This window comes from Dendrobates tinctorius, unplaced genomic scaffold (assembly GCF_039654945.1).
Source record: "Dendrobates tinctorius isolate UK_male_01 unplaced genomic scaffold, ASM3965494v1 ptg000116l, whole genome shotgun sequence".
NCBI lineage: Eukaryota > Metazoa > Chordata > Amphibia > Anura > Dendrobatidae > Dendrobates > Dendrobates tinctorius.
The window spans coordinates 46,886,018-46,901,115 of NW_027361784.1; the positions used below are offsets into that span (position 1 = coordinate 46,886,018).

Sequence of the window (15,098 nt, forward strand, 5' to 3'; positions counted from 1 at the left end):
ATGACAATTAAAAGAAGGTTGCCCCCTTGTGGCTGGAGAATAACACTTATAAGTAACTTGTCATTTCATTGTCATAAAGAAAAAACTCCTGGAAGTGATGATCCAGCTCCAGAGACCTCATCTCACATCATCCAATCTGTCTGGGATCACACGAACAGACAGAAGGGTTTGCAGAAGTGACATGCTCAGAAGATCTGTGGTTAGTTCTCCAATATGTTTGGGATAACCTCTGGCCGAAATCCTTCATAAACTGTGTACAGGTGACAAGTATCAAAGAAAAGTGGTAACAGTGACGGGAGGTCACCAAATATTGATGAGATTTACATTTCTCTTTTCTTCATTCACTTATCAATGAAAAAATAGAATATTAACACTTATATGTGGCGCATTCTTACGGCGCAGCTTTTTTTTTTTTTTTTAAACCTGCCTAAAACCTTTGCATAGTACTGCATGTGTGTGTGTGTATATATATATATATATATATATATATACACATATACACAGTGCCTACAAGTAGTATTCAACCCCCTGCAGATTTAGCAGGTTTGATAAGATGCAAATAAGTTAGAGCCTTCAAACTTCACACAAGAGCAGGATTTATTAACAGATGCATAAATCTTACAAACCAAAAAGTTATGTTGCTCAGTTAAATTTTAACAAATTTTAAACATAAAAGTGTGGGTCAATTATTATTCAACCCCTAGGTTTAATATTTTGTGGAATAACCCTTGTTTGCAATTACAGCTAATAATCGTCTTTTATAAGACCTGATCAGGCCGGCACAGGTCTCTGGAGTTATCTTGGCCCACTCCTCCATGCAGATCTTCTCCAAGTTATCTAGGTTCTTTGGGTGTCTCATGTGGACTTTAATCTTGAGCTCCTTCCACAAGTTTTCAATTGGGTTAAGGTCAGGAGACTGACTAGGCCACTCCAACACCTTGATTTTTTCCCTCTTGAACCAGACCTTGGTTTTCTTGGCTGTGTGCTTTGGGTCGTTGTCTTGTTGGAAGATGAAATGACGACCCATCTTAAGATCCTTGATGGAGGAGCGGAGGTTCTTGGCCAAAATCGGCCGTGCTATCCATCTTCCCATGGATGCGGACCAGATGGCCAGGCCCCCTGGGTTAGAAACAGCCCCACAGCATGATGCTGCCACCACCATGCTTGACTGTAGGGATGGTATTCTTGGGGTCGTATGCAGTGCCATCCAGTCTCCAAACGTCACGTGTGTGGTTGGCACCAAAGATCTCGATCTTGGTCTCATCAGACCAGAGAACCTTGAACCAGTCTGTCTCAGAGTCCTCCAAGTGATCATGAGCAAACTGTAGACAAGCCTTGACATGACGCTTTGAAAGTAAAGGTACCTTACGGGCTCGTCTGGAACGGAGACCATTGCGGTGGAGTACGTTACTTATGGTATTGACTGAAACCAATGTCCCCACTGCCTTGAGATCTTCCCGGAGCTCCTTCCTTGTTGTCCTTGGGTTAGCCTTGACTCTTCGGACAAGCCTGGCCTCGGCACGGGAGGAAACTTTCAAAGGCTGTCCAGGCCGTGGAAGGCTAACAGTAGTTCCATAAGCCTTCCACTTCCGGATGATGCTCCCAACAGTGGAGACAGGTAGGCCCAACTCCTTGGAAAGGGTTTTGTACCCCTTGCCAGCCTTGTGACCCTCCACGATCTTGTCTCTGATGGCCTTGGAATGCTCCTTTGTCTTTCCCATGTTGACCATGTATGAGTGCTGTTCACAAGTTTGGGGAGGGTCTTAAATAGTCAGAAAAGGCTGGAAAAAGAGATAATTAATCCAAACATGTGAAGCTCATTGTTCTTTGTGCCTGAAATACTTCTTAATACTTTAGGGGAACCAAACAGAATTCTGGTGGTTTGAGGGGTTGAATAATAAATGACCCTCTGAATAAACTTTTCACAATTTAAAAAAAAAATTAAACAAAGAAATAACATTCTTTTTTGCTGCAGTGCATTTCACACTTCCAGGCTGATCTACAGTCCAAATGTCACAATGCCAAGTTAATTCCGAATGTGTAAACCTGCTAAATCTGCAGGGGGTTGAATACTACTTGTAGGCACTCATATATATATATATATATATATATATATATATATATATATATATATATACATATACACATACACACACATATATATATATACACATACATATACACATATATATATATATATACACACACACACACATATATATATATATATATATAAATTAGCTAACACTTACTCTAAAACTTCATAGTTGGACTTCTTCTCTAGAGCATTACCTCTCATCTCTCCATAAGACCGCCTAGAAGGAAAGCAAACAAAAAAGAAAAATAGAAATTAAACCCAATTATACCTCCATTCGTTATCATACTAGAAGTATTATAGTAGTAATATTCTTGTATATAGGGGCAGTATTATAGTAGTTATATTCTTGTACATAGGGGCAGTATTATAGTAGTTATATTCTTGTACATAGGGGCAGCATTATAGTAGTTATATTCTTGTACATAGGAGCAGCATTATAGTAGTTATATTCTTGTACATAGGGGCAGTATTATAGTAGTTATATTCTTGTACATAGGGGCAGTATTATAGTAGTTATATTCTTGTACATAGGAGCAGTATTATAGTAGTTTTATTCTTGTACATAGGAGCAGTATTATAGTAGTTATATTCCTGTACATAGAGGCAGTATTATAGTAGTTATATTCTTGTACATAGAAGCAGTATTATAGTAGTTATATTCTTGTACATAGGAGCAGTATTATAGTAGTTATATTCTTGTACATAGGGGCAGTATTATAGTAGTTATATTCTTGTACATAGGAGCAGTATTATAGTAGTTATATTCCTGTACATAGAGGCAGTATTATAGTAGTTATATTCTTGTACATAGGGGCAGTATTATAGTAGTTATATTGTTGTACATAGGAGCAGTATTATATTAGTTATATTCTTGTACATACAGTGCCTTGCAAAAGTATTTGGCCCCCTGGAACTTTTCAACCTTTTCCCACATATCATGCTTCAAACAAAGATACCAAATATAAATTCTTGGTGAAGAATCAACAAGTGGGACACAATTGTGAAGTTGAACGAAATGTATTGGTTATTTTAAATTTTTATGGAAATTCAAAAACTGAAAAGTGGGGCATGCAATATTATTCAGCCCCTTTACTTTCAGTGCAGCAAACTCACTCCAGAAGTTCATTGTGGATCTCTGAATGATCCAATGTTGTCCTAAATGACTAATGATGATAAATATAATCAAGTCTCCGTATACATGCACCTGCTCTGTGATAGTCTCAGGGTTCTGTTTGAAGCACAGAGAGCATCATGAAGACCAAGGAACACAACAGGCAGGTCCGTGATACTGTTGTGGAGAAGTTTAAAGCCGGATTTGGATAGGTAACGATTTCCAAAACTTTAAACATCCCAAGGAGCACTGTGCAAGCGATCATATTGAATTGGAAGGAGTATCATACCACTGCAAATCTACGAAGACCTGGCCGTCCCGCTAAACTTTCATCTCAAACAAGGAGAAGACTGATCAGAGATGCAGCCAAGATGCCGATGATCACTCTGGATGAACTGCAGAGATCTACAGCTGAGGTGGGACAGTCTGTCCATAGGACAACAATCAGTCGTACACAGCACAAATCTGGCCTTTATGGAAGAGTGGCAAGAAGAAAGCCATTTCTCAAAGATATCCATAAAAAGTGTCGTTTAAAGTTTGCAACAAGCCACCTGGGAGACACACCAAACATGTGGAAGAAGGTGCTCTGGTCAGGTGAAACCAAAATCGAACTTTTTGGCAACAATGCCAAACGATATGTTTGGCGTAAAGGCAACAGCTCATCACCCTGAACACACCATCCGCACTGTCAAACATGGTGGTGGCAGCAGCATCATTGTCTGGGCCTGCTTTTCTTCAGCAGGGACAGGGAAGATGGTTAAAATTGATGGGAAGATGGATGGAGCCAAATACAGGACCATTCTGGAAGAAAACCTGTTGGAGTCTGCAAAAGACCTGAGGCTGGAACGGAGATTTGTCTTCCAACAAGACAATGATCCCAAACAAAGCAAAATCTACAATGGAACGGTTCACAAATAAACGTATCCAGGTATTAGAATGGCCAAGTCACAGTCCAGACCTGAATCCAATCGAGAATCTGTGGAAAGAGCTGAAAACTGCTGTTCACAAACGATCTCCATCCAACCTCACTGAGCTCGAGCTGTTTGCCAAGGAAGAATGGGCGAGAATTTCAGTCTCTCGATGTACAAAACTGATAGAGACATACCCCAAGCGACTGCAGCTGTAATCACATCAAAAGGGGGCGCAATAAAGTATTAAGTTACAGGGGCTGAATAATATTGCACGTCCCACTTTTCAGTTTTTGAATTTCCACAAAAATTTAAAACCACCAATAAATTTCGTTCAACTTCACAATTGTGTCCCACTTGTTGTTGATTCTAAACCAAAAATTTACCAGTATTATAGTAGTTATATTCTTGTACAGAGGAGCAGTATTATAGTAGTTATATTCTTGTACCGAGGAGCAGTATTATAGTAGTTATATTCTTCTACATAGGAGCAGTATTATAGTAGTTATATTCTTGTACATAGGGGCAGTATTATAGTAGTTATATTCTTCTACATAGGAGCAGTATTATAGTAGTTATATTCTTGCACTTAGGGGCAGTATTATAGCAGATATATTTTTGCACATAGGGGCAGTATTATAGTAGTTATAGTCTTGTACATAGGGGAAGTATTATAGTAGTTATATTCTTGCATATAGGGGCAGTATTATAGTTGTTATATTATTGTATATAGGGGCAGTATTATAGTAGTTATATTATTGTATATAGGGGAAGTATTATAGTAGTTATATTATTGTATATAGGGGCAGTATTATAGTAGTTATATTCTTGTACATTGGGCAGTATTATAGTAGATCTATTCTTGCGCACATGGGGTAGTATTCTTTTAAAAACAGCAACATAGAAGACAAATTAAAAAAATATACCAGAAAGAAACAGCCTTACCGACTCCAGTCAAATCATAAATGCACAGGCAGGATGCAGCAAACCCCCATTATAAAGGCAGGGGCAGCACAGGTGCAAACTACTGATAAAATCTGCCACTCACAGACCTACCATATTATGGGGTAACTGCCTAGTAAAAAAAAAAAAAAAAAGGAAGAATATGCACACAAATAAGGTTTGAGTAGAATTCCAGTGACACAGGTACGTGTGATCCAGTGTGTCCGACTTAAAGCCTAGTAATGACGCCCATAAGTCAGGCGGGCAGCCCAGCACTATATGAGTGCACCCCACAAGGACAGACGCCACCGTACAACCAAAGCAACAAAAAAGGGGCCTGGCTGCATTGTGCAAAAATGGTTAAAAAAAAGTGCAATAAGATGAAAAAATGAAAAATAATGCATATGACATAGCTGTGCATTTATGATGTGACCGCTGTTGGTAAGGCCTGTTTCACACTTCCGTTTTTTCAAATCCGTCAAAATCCGTTGGTTTCCGTAAAAAAACGGATCCGCCATTTTTTTTCAGGATCCGTTTTTTTTGTCCCATAGACTTCCATTAGCGGTTACCGCGGATCCGTCAAAAAAACGGATCCGCTTTTTTAAAAACGGATCCGTTTGCATCCGTTTCCGTCAAAAAAACGGAAACGGATCCGTTTGGCGGACACAAAAACGGAAGTGTGAAACAGGCCTAAGGCTGTTTTCTTTCTGGTATATTTTTGCAGTATTATTTTACCCACATCAGTCCCTTTCTACCAGCTTTTATTAATACATTACAGCCGGCGTCGGGTATCACAGGATACTAGTTATGCTGCTCGGCGCTCCCTGATTCCATCATGTAACAGTAGAAATATTAGTATACATGTCAGATTCCACACTCATTAAAGACTAAGTTGTAGTTCTGGACTGTATTCCTGTATCATTTCCTACGTCACAAGATCCTGAATCATGGACAGTCAATTAGTACCGATAACTAGAGCAGATTTGCTGTTTTTTCCCCGCTGAGAGCAAATGCACCGAGATATTCTATAACATTCAGATTATCAGGCAGCGTACGACAATGACGTCTGCTCCAACTGTACGATCGGAAAAATCCCTCCTCATCAGAATAGTAAAATTACAGCGGAGCAGAGGGAGATAAAGAACAGGAAATATCATTATTCCAGTAAATAGCAGCGATTTATCTCGCTGGTCACAGAGCGCGGACGCTCCAGTCTTAGCGTATATGTAACACGTAGATTCGGGATATTACCGGATTTCAAGACAGCCGAGCTTCAAAGCAATTTCTTGGTCCACTTGGTCCGCCATCTCCAACATGTAGTCATTTTTCACCTGCAAGAAAGAGGGAACGAGGGTTAGAAGAGAAGGAAGGGGCCTCAGGACTACACGTCTGAGGGGAGAACAGGGGAATAACTACAACTTCCAGCATGCCTCCAAAACCACACCACAGACTATCAGGAAATGCTGGGAGTTGTAGTTCTCCAACTGCTGAAAATATATATAGATTAAAAGAAAAAAATGAATATTTATTTACTGGATGCAATTCATGACAGTGCATTTGTGAAGTATTAATATACAGCATATATTTTCGTGTATAAGCCGAGCTTTTCAGCACTTACTTGTGCGGAAAATGCCCCCCCTCGGCTTATACACGAGTCAATCGTCCCAGAGGGCCAGTAGGGGAGGGGGAGCGGCGGGTCACAGGAGGCAGGAGCCCACGGCTGTAACTGTGCCCGCCGCTGCTAGAGAGAAATGAATATTCACTGCACTGGCAATAATATTAATTTCTCTTACAATGTGCGTGCACAGTGACACCTGCAGCCGCCCGATTCCAGAAGACACTCTACTCACCTTCCTGCACACCCTCACTGCATCTCGTTGGTTCCGGCGCCAGCAGCTCTTCCAGCCGAACAATCACGTGGCCCAGCTCATTAAGTTAATCAATATGCACGCCTCTTAACGCCCATAGGTGAGGAGTGAATATTCATTACATTAATGAGCGGGGCCACGTGTCACTCGCCAGGAAGAGTTCCTGGCGCCGGAACGAGATGCATTGAAGGCGCGCAGGAAGGTAAGTAGGATGGTTTTTTTTTTTAATCGGAAACATGCATACAAGGATAGAGGATAAGGAGCCATGCATAGCAGAACATGGATGAGGCGACAATGCAAACCCGACTTTTATTCGAGTCAATAAGCTTACCCCGTTTTTGTTGGCAAAATTAGGTGTCTCGGCTTATATTCGGGTCGGCTTATACTCGAGTATATACGGTATATATGAATATAAAAATATAACTACTATAATACTGCCCCTATGTACAAGAATATAACTATTATAATACTTCCCCCTATGTACAAGAATATAACTACTATAATACTGCTCCCTATGTACAAGAATATAACTACTATAATACTGCTACTATGTACAAGAATATAACTACTATAATACTGCCCCTATGTACAAGAATATAACTACTATAATACTGCTCCTATGTACAAGAATATAACTACTATAATACTGCCCCCTATCTACAAGAATATAACTACTATAATACTGCCCCTATGTACAAGAATATAACTACTATAATACTTCCCCCTATGTACAAGAATATAACTACTATAATACTTCCCCCTATGTACAAGAATATAACTACTATAATACTTCCCCCTATGTACAAGAATATAACTACTATAATACTGCTCCTATGTACAAGAATATAACTACTATAATACTGCCCCTATGTACAAGAATATAACTACTATAATACTGCCCCTATGTACAAGAATATAACTACTATAATACTGCCCCTATGTACAAGAATATAACTACTATAATACTGCTCCTATGTACAAGAATATAACTACTATAATACTGCTCCCTATGTACAAGAATATAACTACTATAATACTGCCCCCTATGTACAAGAATATAACTACTATAATACTGCTCCCTATGTACAAGAGTATAACTAATATAATACTGCTCCTATGTACAAGAATATAACTACTATAATACTGCCCCCTATCTACAAGAATATAACTACTATAATACTGCCCCTATGTACAAGAATATAACTACTATAATACTTCCCCCTATGTACAAGAATATAACTACTATAATACTGCTCCTATGTACAAGAATATAACTACTATAATACTGCCCCTATGTACAAGAATATAACTACTATAATACTGCCCCTATGTACAAGAATATAACTACTATAATACTGCCCCTATGTACAAGAATATAACTACTATAATACTGCTCCTATGTACAAGAATATAACTACTATAATACTGCCCCCTATGTACAAGAATATAACTACTATAATACTGCCCCCTATGTACAAGAATATAACTACTATAATACTGCTCCCTATGTACAAGAATATAACTACTATAATACTGCTCCTATGTACAAGAATATAACTACTATAATACTGCTCCCTATGTACAAGAATATAACTACTATAATACTGCTCCTATGTACAAGAATATAACTACAATACTGCTCCTATGTACAAGAATATAACTACTATAATACTGCCCCTATGTACAAGAATATAACTACTATAATACTGCCCCCTATGTACAAGAATATAACTACTATAATACTGCCCCTATGTATAAATATGTCAAGAGTTGCAGCCATTAAATAAATTAAATATACTTTTTATTAAACTTTTTAAAAGGGGGTAATTCTTGACAATATATCTATTTGTATTAAAAAAAAAATTATATATATATATTATATATATACATACTTTTTTTTATACAGTAATGTAAATATAATCTATCAAATCTAAAAGTAACCTGTGCAGTAAACAAAGCAACATTAAAGTAAAAGGATATAGATAAAAATGAAAAATGACAGCTTAACATTCAAATATCCAGCCCTCATATAACTCCAGCAATAGAAGAGAAAATAAATAATGGAGACAAAAATTTTTTATTATCATACCCCCACATGTTCATCTAACAACTAAAATAATATAATAAACTACTAGTTTGATTTAGCTGCAAATTGTACTGAACTGAGAATAAAGTCATCAGGCAATTTTTTTTTTCCCCACATGGTGACATTTTTTTTTTCCTCTTAGGGTTTGTTCACACACTGCATTTTTGCTGTTTTTTTATGCAATATTTAAGCTGCGTTTTACACTACCAGCAAAAGTTGTGAGATTTTAGAAATCGCATACACACACATTGTTTTTGCAAACTGCAGAATGTCACTTTCTTCAGCCTTTTTGCAGATTTTTTTTTTAACCCATAGAAAGCAATGGTGTATATCATGATATTTTTTGGAGGGACTAAACTTTATCAGCATGTACAAAACAACAAAAACACAGCCAAATCTGCTTTATGTAAGAAGCTTCTTTGCTGCCTAGAGACCATGTTTTGCCTGCAGAAAAAAAAACGCAGCAAAAATGCAAACTGTGAGCATAGCCTTATTTTACCCATTTTTATTTCTTTTCTCCCCATTTTTTTTTAATTATATGGCAAAAAATAAGCGCTCATTTAAAAGTACAAGTCGTCATGCAAAAAAACAACCAAAAAACGAGCCCTCGTACAGCTAAGGCAAGAAAAAAGGGAGAGGTAAAAAACACAAACAAAAGCTAAAATGTAAAATCACAGGTTATGAATGTGTTACAAGAGTATTCTATCTCAGTAAGTTATATGCAACAGATCTCTGGATGTGGGACCCCCACAGATTTGGAGAATTTAAGGCCACACCGGTCGGGTCCCCGCCAGTTTTCCTGAGGTTGTTAGATTTCCCTGTGTAGTACGGTGACCGGGAGCGACGTTCTACAAGCATAACCTGTAGGGGATGAAGCACTAAAGTAAGCGCTTTGGCCTCTAGGTTTTCAGGTTGAGTGACTGTCACATAGGTCAGCCCCACAGTAAGCAGTAAAGGGGGTTTTAGACTTTGCAGTACCATTTATGACCACTATATAATATACGGCACTGTGGCACTTCACTTGTGCTGCAATGCTTTCAATCAGCTGATCGGTGGACGAGCTTGGAGCAGCACCCGCAACAATGTGACGTTAATGACCCCTTTCTGAGGATAAGTCATGATATTATACACCTAGAAAACTTTAGGATATTGAAAATTACTAGGATATGCCATCCTTTATAAAGCTAGGAAAACTCCTTTAAATGTGAACAAAAACCATCCAGCTTCCTAAATGCAGAGGTGATAGAGACGAAAAGTGAAAAGCATTTCAGGAAGTATTATACCCTCAAAATGCGTTGTGGGTGAAGATTTCTTGCCTTGGGACAGAAATGACTAAAAAAAAACCGTATAGGGGAGACCCCCCCCCCCAGAGATAAGGGGCCAAGATGCGATTTTGTTTTGGTGACATTTTGCCATAAATCCGGCTCTTGGATACTGTTTTTCCCCTCAATATCGGCTCATTGATTCAAATATCCGAAATCTACATTCATCATTGACATCAGGAGGGTGTAAAGTCCAGGGTCGCCGCTCCTACCTCCCCCTCAGATGTGGGGACCTACATCTGTTGTGGTATGGGTGTACGGTGGGAAAGAGCGGGGGCAGGGCAGATCAAGTCCTGACCCCAAACTTTAGCGTCCCAGCTGCCACCCTTTGCAGCCATATGCCGTCTCACCTCCTCCCTGAGGTACAGTGGAGGAAACAGACATGACCGTGGAAAACAAGACACCAGGATGCTGAGGGTAAATGCATGCCGGACGGAGAGGCTGCCCAATCATCCTCCACATTAACACTCCGGGCAGAAAACAATACCGTAAAAGTGGAGGAGACTGTAACAAATCTTCTCCGCAATGTTCATCCGCAGGCTGCGGAAATAGCGCAGATTTGCAGATTTTTCACATGTGGATTTTACTTTAAATCCAGACTAAAATCCGCAGCAAACTTAGATCAGAGGGACCCTCATCTGGGAAATCCACCAACTAAGAAGGGTGGTATTGTTTCCCGGCAGAACTGTGCCCGGTTGCCCACCGAGACGAGGTGATAACTGGGTGGACGCCGCTCCGCGATTCTGTCTATGAGGACGCAGCGGAGCGTGACCTCCCCGGTCTGCCAGCGCCACCAGCTACAGGACACACAGACATGAATGGCAATGCAAGCTACAACTCATCACGTAGTGCAGAAGTATCTTAAAGGGGAAGTAGCACCCAACAAGCTAAAGTTACGAGAGTATATTATGCCCCAAGGATGACTGCAAAAGGAGAGGAGCTCGGGAAAATAACCACGGCCCACGCACCCATTGGATGACGACAACAGGAGAAATTGCAATGACATCGGTGCCCGCACATCACCCGGATACACACAGCAGCCGAGAGAAGCCGTCTGACCCGTGCCAGCTGTGGGCAGGGCTGACAGCTGAAGGACAGGGGGGTCGGCTACCATCTGCCGCCCTCCTCCCCTCCCCACACGAGGTCACAGGCGGCTGCACCTTGTAGTTGGGTCTGTGCCGTGACCCATTTTTAGCTGCCTGCCCCCTCCCTGCCGGGTAATTACAGGGCCCGGACACATTGAAGCAGACAATGCATTTAGCAACGCAGCGCCCGACGGGTAATTACAGGGGTCCGGACACTCGTCTATTGTGCCAGTATACGACGATTGTTGTACGGGTGACAAGTAACACAGACGCCATCACAGCCCTGATCGGCTGTGACACTCGGGGGTCCTGGAAAAGCCTAGGGACCCCCATTGTACGCTGCCAGCTCCGGCAGGGGTGGCCTCTAGGTGACGTATAACGGGCTCGTTATTGGGAAATGTATAAATTCCTCCGTTATCAGTTCTCGTCCTTGGTTCTCATGAGTCATAGGGAAAACAACTCCGATTTCCAGGAGTAACACTGGAGGATCGTGAAGTGGTCACAGCGGAATAGTCCCCCGCGTGGACCGAGCCATAATATATGGGTACAAAGACCCCCACCCCCAAATATTTTAGGCTGACCATCTCATTTTACAGTGTCTTAAAGGGGCATTCACATACTACCCACATAGCGCTGAGGTGGTGGACATGTCAAATGCCTGAAGGGTGGGAGTCGAACCACTGGGACCCTGGTTTCTAGTCTAATATCTCCTTTCAGAGTTGGGACCCCCAGTCACTTACGGAATATGTATGGAAAGTGAATAGCCCTTTAATACCATCTGTATCTGAGAAAGCTGGGTGAAGACCACTATGTCCACTATTACAGCCACTAAGCGGTAAGTCGCCCGGCTTTCCATGACCCTCCAAAAAACAGAATGGGCCAACCAAGAATGGAGGAAAGCAGATGCTGTCCTCATCACCCAGCTTTCCCAAGATCAGATAAAAGTGAGACACATAATACAGGCAGATACTAATACTTTCCGTCACCTCCGATGAGACTGAGCCAGACAATGGCGCAGTGTTTCCGCAGCACGTGAAGTCTCCCCTGGCTGCGCGTGGTGGAGGTGCGGACACAGAGCGGCTTTGTCCTGAGCAGTCGAGGCCATTAATACCATGAAGGTTGTGTGTGATGTAAAGGGTCGGCTAGCGATAAGTGAAGATAAGCGGCGCTGATCACAGCAGTGATGGGAACAGAACCTTCCGCCTGTGGGAGACGACAACTTTAATCCAAGATTCTTCAATCTTTAAAACCATTCGTTTTCGGAGTAAAAGTTGGATTTTGGACATTTTTCAGATTACACCGTTTACACTCTTAAGTCTTCTCAGTCCTCCACATTTTTAGGGTCACTCGACAGCGTGGGTGTAAATTTTAATATCTGGATATTTTCAACAAATTCATCAAGAGAGTCTGAAACAGCCGATAACAGGGAACAACAGCTTGTATCTCAGAAAGCCCAAGTGACATTACCACTTGGGTGGCTGACAGCGTTTCCGCAGAGTCCTCATATACACAGGCATGCTCTTTATTTTACTTCAGGAAAATACATGATTTTTAATGGGGGATAAAGTGGAAAATCAGCAGCTGCAAAACATGTCTGGCAGCAGCTTATCTCCTGCAGGACTGGAAGTGGTGAAATCCAACATGTCCTCATCCTGATCTAGCAATGGTCAGGGAAGAATCATGGTGGACATGGGCCACGCGCACGGACAGCCAGCCTGACCAGCCAAGCAATCTGCAGGACAGTGGAGGAAATGCATGCTTCCATTCACTCACAGCAATCAGATATATTGAAAAAGGTTAAAGGGGGAAAAACAAACAGAAGTAAATGTCAGAGGTTGCGAAGGATTACGGTCACTACTACAGAACATTCGGAATGGAAATCAATCTGCTGCTTAGACACGGTTTTAAAGGTGAAACTTGTGAGAAATTAGAAATTTGTCAAAGTTTTCATTTAGTGCCTAACGGTGATGAGTCTTAAAGTCATAGAGCGGACTGCTGCCACCCGCCTAACACCTCCACGGCAGAAAGCACTGCCACTCCCCACCTGACAACTCCACGGCAGAGCGCTCTGCTGCCCCAAGCCAGGCACCTCCACTGCAGAGCGCATTGCTGTCCCCAGCCAGAAACCTCCACGACAGAGCGCACTGCTGCCCCCAGCCAAGAACCTCCACGACAGAGCGCACTGCTGCCCCCAGCCAGAAACCTCCACGACAGAGCACACTGCTGCCCCCAGCCAGGAACCTCCACGACAGAGCGCACTGCTGCCCCCAGCCAGGAACCTCCACGGCAGAGCGCACTGCTGCTCCCAGCCAGGAACCTCCACGGCAGAGCGCACTGCTGCTCCCAGCCAGGAACCTCCACGCCAGAGCGCACTGCTGCCCCCAGCCAGAAACCTCCACGACAGAGCACACTGCTGCCCCCTTAGCCAGGAACCTCCACGACAGAGCGCACTGCTGCCCCCAGCCAGGAACCTCCACGACAGAGCGCACTGCTGCCCCCAGCCAGGAACTCCCACGGCAGAGCGCACTGCTGCCCCCAGCCAGGAACTCCCACAGCAGAGCGCACTGCTGCCCCCAGCCAGGAACTCCCACGGCAGAGCGCACTGCTGCCCCCAGCCAGGAACTCCCACAGCAGAGCGCACTGCTGCCCCCAGCCAGGAACCTCCACGGTAGAGCGCACTGCTGCCCCCAGCCAGGCACCTCCAAAGCACAGAGCACTGCTGCCCCCAGCCAGGCACCTCCAAGGCACAGATCACTGCTGCCCCCAGTCAGGCACTTCCACGGCAGAGAACACTGCTGCGCACTGCCGCCCCCAGCAAGGAACCTCCACGGCAGAGAGCACTGCTGCCCCAATCCAGGCACCTCCACGGCAGACAGCACTGCTGTTCCCAACCAGGCACCTCCACAGTAGAGCGACCCCTGCCCCGCCTGGCACCTCCAAGGAAGAGAGCACTCCTGCCCCCGTCTGGCACAGCCAACTTACAGTCAGATTTTAGAAGTACGGAAGGCTAATTAACGGAGCAGCACATACCATTGTGCCAACAGTACGGCACATACCCAAGAGGTTGGACCCACAAGAAAGGGTGACGGTGACTAACTTCACCGCATAAAGGGATATGCGACACGTGAACATGGATGCAGACCGACCTGTGCTCCTGTCCCACAAGACTATAGGAAGTTTAGCTGACCGTCAATACGGCGACACCAAGCGTCTGCTGCTTACCTGCTGGTAGAAGAAGTTCAGCGTGGGCTTGTCCTCAGTGAACTGGTTCACGAACCCTTTGGGCAGATAACGAATCCTCAGCTCGTACCTTGGAAAGAGACGAGAGATAAGCGAGCGGGTAATGAAGGCGACCCCCGTGCCGATCACCCAGGTGTGAGACGAGAGCGGCCACATTCACCTAATTCTTCACTAACTTTAAGAAACACAATAGTGGAGTAATAAGTTCTGCTACTTGATCACAGATGTAATATTGGATCATCTGCACATCTCTGCTTGCCAGCAACTAAATTACTACATCCAGGGGTTAAAAACCTGTACAGAAGTAACGCTCCTCACAGCAGAGGGTCTGTTACAGCAATATCACCTGCTACATAATGTCAGAAGTGCAAATCTCTCCTCCCTGATCATCTGCTAAAATGGTCTGAGACTTCTCTGCTATGATTATTATTGGGGTCT

At 42.8% G+C, this 15,098-nt stretch overlaps 1 protein-coding gene across 13 annotated transcripts in view; it reads right to left on the reverse strand.

The window, feature by feature from the left end:
* PTK2 (protein tyrosine kinase 2) overlaps positions 1 to 15,098 on the reverse strand; it is a 171,714-nt gene that overhangs the window by 67,574 nt on the left and 89,042 nt on the right. For all 13 annotated transcript variants that reach the window (XM_073590408.1, XM_073590405.1, XM_073590407.1 and 10 more), the window contains 3 exons: positions 14,643 to 14,730; positions 6,311 to 6,390; positions 2,253 to 2,315 (listed from right to left, as the gene is read on the reverse strand). In XM_073590408.1, coding sequence (XP_073446509.1) covers positions 2,253 to 2,315; positions 6,311 to 6,390; positions 14,643 to 14,730 — 231 coding nt within the window. The remainder of the gene's footprint in view (positions 1 to 2,252; positions 2,316 to 6,310; positions 6,391 to 14,642; positions 14,731 to 15,098) is intronic.